Source organism: Volvox carteri (genome assembly GCF_000143455.1).
Source record: "Volvox carteri f. nagariensis unplaced genomic scaffold VOLCAscaffold_74, whole genome shotgun sequence".
In the NCBI taxonomy this organism is placed as follows: domain Eukaryota; kingdom Viridiplantae; phylum Chlorophyta; class Chlorophyceae; order Chlamydomonadales; family Volvocaceae; genus Volvox; species Volvox carteri.
Window position 1 is genome coordinate 575,036 of NW_003307617.1, and position 3,258 is coordinate 578,293.

General features: G+C 57.6%; 2 protein-coding genes across 2 annotated transcripts in view; both read left to right on the plus strand.

The window, feature by feature from the left end:
* VOLCADRAFT_107728 (uncharacterized protein) overlaps window positions 1–1,804 on the plus strand; it is a gene marked incomplete at its 5' end in the record, with an annotated part of 2,449 nt that extends 645 nt beyond the window's left edge. Inside the window, 2 exons of the mRNA XM_002957471.1 lie at window positions 158–470; window positions 507–1,804. Coding sequence (XP_002957517.1) covers window positions 158–470; window positions 507–855 — 662 coding nt within the window. The 3' untranslated portion in view covers window positions 856–1,804. The remainder of the gene's footprint in view (window positions 1–157; window positions 471–506) is intronic.
* Window positions 1,805–2,423: 619 nt separating this feature from the next.
* Window positions 2,424–3,103, plus strand: VOLCADRAFT_98644 (uncharacterized protein; the record flags this gene model as incomplete). Its single annotated transcript, XM_002957472.1, has 2 exons — window positions 2,424–2,702; window positions 2,840–3,103. 2 exons carry the CDS (start codon window positions 2,424–2,426, stop codon window positions 3,101–3,103), a joined length of 543 nt encoding a protein of 180 aa, XP_002957518.1.
* Window positions 3,104–3,258: the final 155 nt, after the last annotated feature.

Below are 3,258 nucleotides of genomic sequence, written 5' to 3' on the forward strand. Positions count from 1 at the left end.
CTTGCACCCGCTGCCGTGCCCCGTGCCCGCTCTCCATCTGTCCGGCCATGTGGCCACGGCATCCCTTCCTGTCACGCCTCGCCACTCCATGCCTCCACTTCCGTCCCGACATCCCGCCAACATCACATCCGCCCTCCCTCCCTCCCAACATCTGCAGCATACTTGTACAACATCACGGCAGCAATACACGAAGGCGACATGCCGGACCGTGCGACCGCGACGCATGCGGCGGTCATGCAATTGTGGATCGCGGCTGCCGGCAGCCTGCGAGCAGATACCGCCATAGAGCTCATTTATGACTATGGCATGGACGCGGGCACCGTCCTCAAGACGGACCAGGAGTTCGCGCGCTCGGTGCTGACGGCCGCGCAGCAGGCGCGAGCGTCGGGCGCCCTCCTGACCACAACCACGCCAGCCAAGCGAGCCGCAAGCAGCCCCGCCGAGCCAGATTCAAGTGCCTCCCCCCGCACGTGACTGTATACCATCACGTGCGCTCCCACCGGCAGAGTGTATGTCGGCCAGTCACAGGACCCTCAACGCCGCTTCCAGGCTCATGCCCGCAACCCACCCAGCCGGATGAAGGAGGACGCCAGCCGCTACCAACCCTTCCATGACCACTTCTCGCTCACGCGCCTCATGTCCACCGCCAATCCTGCACTGGCCCAACGGATGGAGGCCTTCTACATCGCGCAGTTCAAGGCTCGGGGGCCAGGCGGCTACAATGTGCTGTGCGGGCCGCCTTCCGCCAGCCCGGCCTTCTACGCGATGAGGCGGCAACGCGCGGGCAGCGCACACACGCCCACCGCCGTCACGGTCCAAGACAATGACGATGACGCCCCAGACACGCTCGCCTAGCCCTCACAGCACCTACACGCCTCACGCTTGACGGAGTGGGTCCCGCGTATTCAGCGCGAGGCTTCCCCACCTTGACCAGTGCTGTTTCATTAGGGCACGATCGCCCTTGGGCCGTCATTCACGGTGCATACTTGTCCGACCTTAACTCGTGTGTGAACGGAAGCTGCTGCCCTTACGGACGGCAGCGCGTGGGATGGTCTATTGCGTGAGGTTTGAGGATAGGGGGGGGCTCCTTGCGCTCCATCGCATGTCCGCTCTTCGAGTGCTCGGGGGGAACTTGGCAGCGTGTAAAACACCCATCATGTTCACTGTTCTGGCGTGGCCATCCACGGGCCACATCGATCTTCACTCTAACACTTCTCCTTTATTCCTCCTTCTTAGCACGGAAACCACGTCACGTGTCCTGTGCGCGCGCTGTTGCTGTGCTGCTGTTCTTGGTCTTCTGGTTGTGGTTCCTGTGCTTCTAGCAAACTCGCGCCAGTGCTGTTTCATTTGGGCACGATCGCCCTTAGGCCTTCGTTCACGGTGCATACATGTCCGACCTTAACCCGTGTGTGAACGGCAGCTGCTGCCCTTACGGACGGCAGCGCTTGGTATGGACTATTGCGTGAGGTTTGAGGGATAGCGGGGGGGCCCGTTGCGCTGCTTTGTATGTCCGCTCTTGGAGTGCTCGGAAGCAAATTGGCAGCGTGCAAAGCACCCATCATGTTGCCTGTCGTGGCATGGACATCCGCGCGCAACAAGGATCGCCACTCTAGGACTACTCCTTTGTTCCTCCTTCATTGCACAGACACGACGCGACGTGTCCTGTGCGCGCGCTGTTGCTGTGCTGCTGTTCTTCTTCTTCTGGTTGTGGTTCCTGTGCTTCTAGCAAACTTGCGCCCGCAACGACATCTTGCAATGTACTTGCAGTTTGCCGTGCGCCAATCGCCATGTAAGCCTCGTATGCAAGCCTCACAATTCATTCTCCTGCTGCACTCGCCTCGCCAGCCTGGCCCCATTCCGTTCCTAGCACATGTCCTTGCACACCTTACGATCATCCAACTTACAGCCTTTGGAAACGCGGGCAGCTGCTTCACAAGGACCCCCCTCGTTTAAGCAGCCCCTCGCACAAATGTGTCCGGTCGTACTCTGCCGAATAGACCCTCCGTACATCGTCCCCAAAGCCAGGAGCGAATTTTGCCTCGCGGATGCGCACGTGCGTTTCGAAAAATGCGCCTGTACAAGTGTATGTAAATTTTCTTGGCGAAAAGTCGTGGTGTGTCAGCGCGCTTGTGCGGCAGCATGTTGGCCACAGTTGCACGCGGCAAGCAGGACCGTAGGAATGTATGGCTGTCTTGACGTAACTGAAAGCATATAACTTGGTATCAACACGCGCTCATGGAATGGCCGCGGAAGATGAAGCGCCTGGCGAAGCGGCACTTTTCGAAAAGACGTGGCGCCTGCTTACATACGCAAACAGCATCTTTTTTCGTCTGAAGTCAAAATACAAACTGTCGCAAATTAAAGATAGCATACACAAAATTAAACATAAGAACTGGAAAATCGGTCACAGCTGTGTAACTGAAATGGACGCCGCAGAAAACTTGGAGCAGGTTTTTTCTGTGCATATGGCCGCTCCTGCGTTCTGTGCATATGGCCGCTCCTTGGACGCCATTGACCAACTGCGGATAGGCCTAGTGGATGTTGGACTTGGCTTCTTTTCAGCAGCGTTTGGATTTGTTGCCGGTAAGTACTTGGCATACCGTGCCAAGTGCCTCTTCAGTGTGTGGACATTGTGCAAGCCGTACTTGCTGCTCATGTATGTTCTTCGCCAGAGCGCCCGGCTGCAAGAGCAGAATACAGAGGTCAGTGCATAGCGAGCATGCTAGTGATGCTGCAAACGATGCATGCTGGGATGTTGGACACGGATCCCGCCGATGCCAAGCAGCAACATGCATGTACTACTTCAGGACATGACCATCATGCCCGCCTGCATGTACAGGCTGTGCTGGAAAGGGCGCTCCTCGACTACAAGTCTCAGAACCCTAACGCGAGTGATGAGGATGCCATCCATCACATTCTCAAGCACAAGCTGCCGGCAACATTGCCCAACACGCCTGCATGGCACCGCAGCAACCTCCAAGATTTGTTGTGCATGGTGGACCGCTTTGGCATGCCGTCGTTCTTCCTCACGCTTACAACCGATGAAGTGTCTGCCACACGCTGGCCCGAAGTGCAGTCGCTGGAGCAAAAGCTGCAGGAGTAAGCCGCACGCACTTTAATCTGCATCACTTGGCAAGCATCCTTGCATGGCGCTGACCGCCTCCTGTCCCTGCCCAGCATGGCAGTCAGTCACCCATCACCCAGATATGCACTGCTCTGGCTGTGCTGTGCCATTGTCCATTGCCTGCAGCTTCTGTG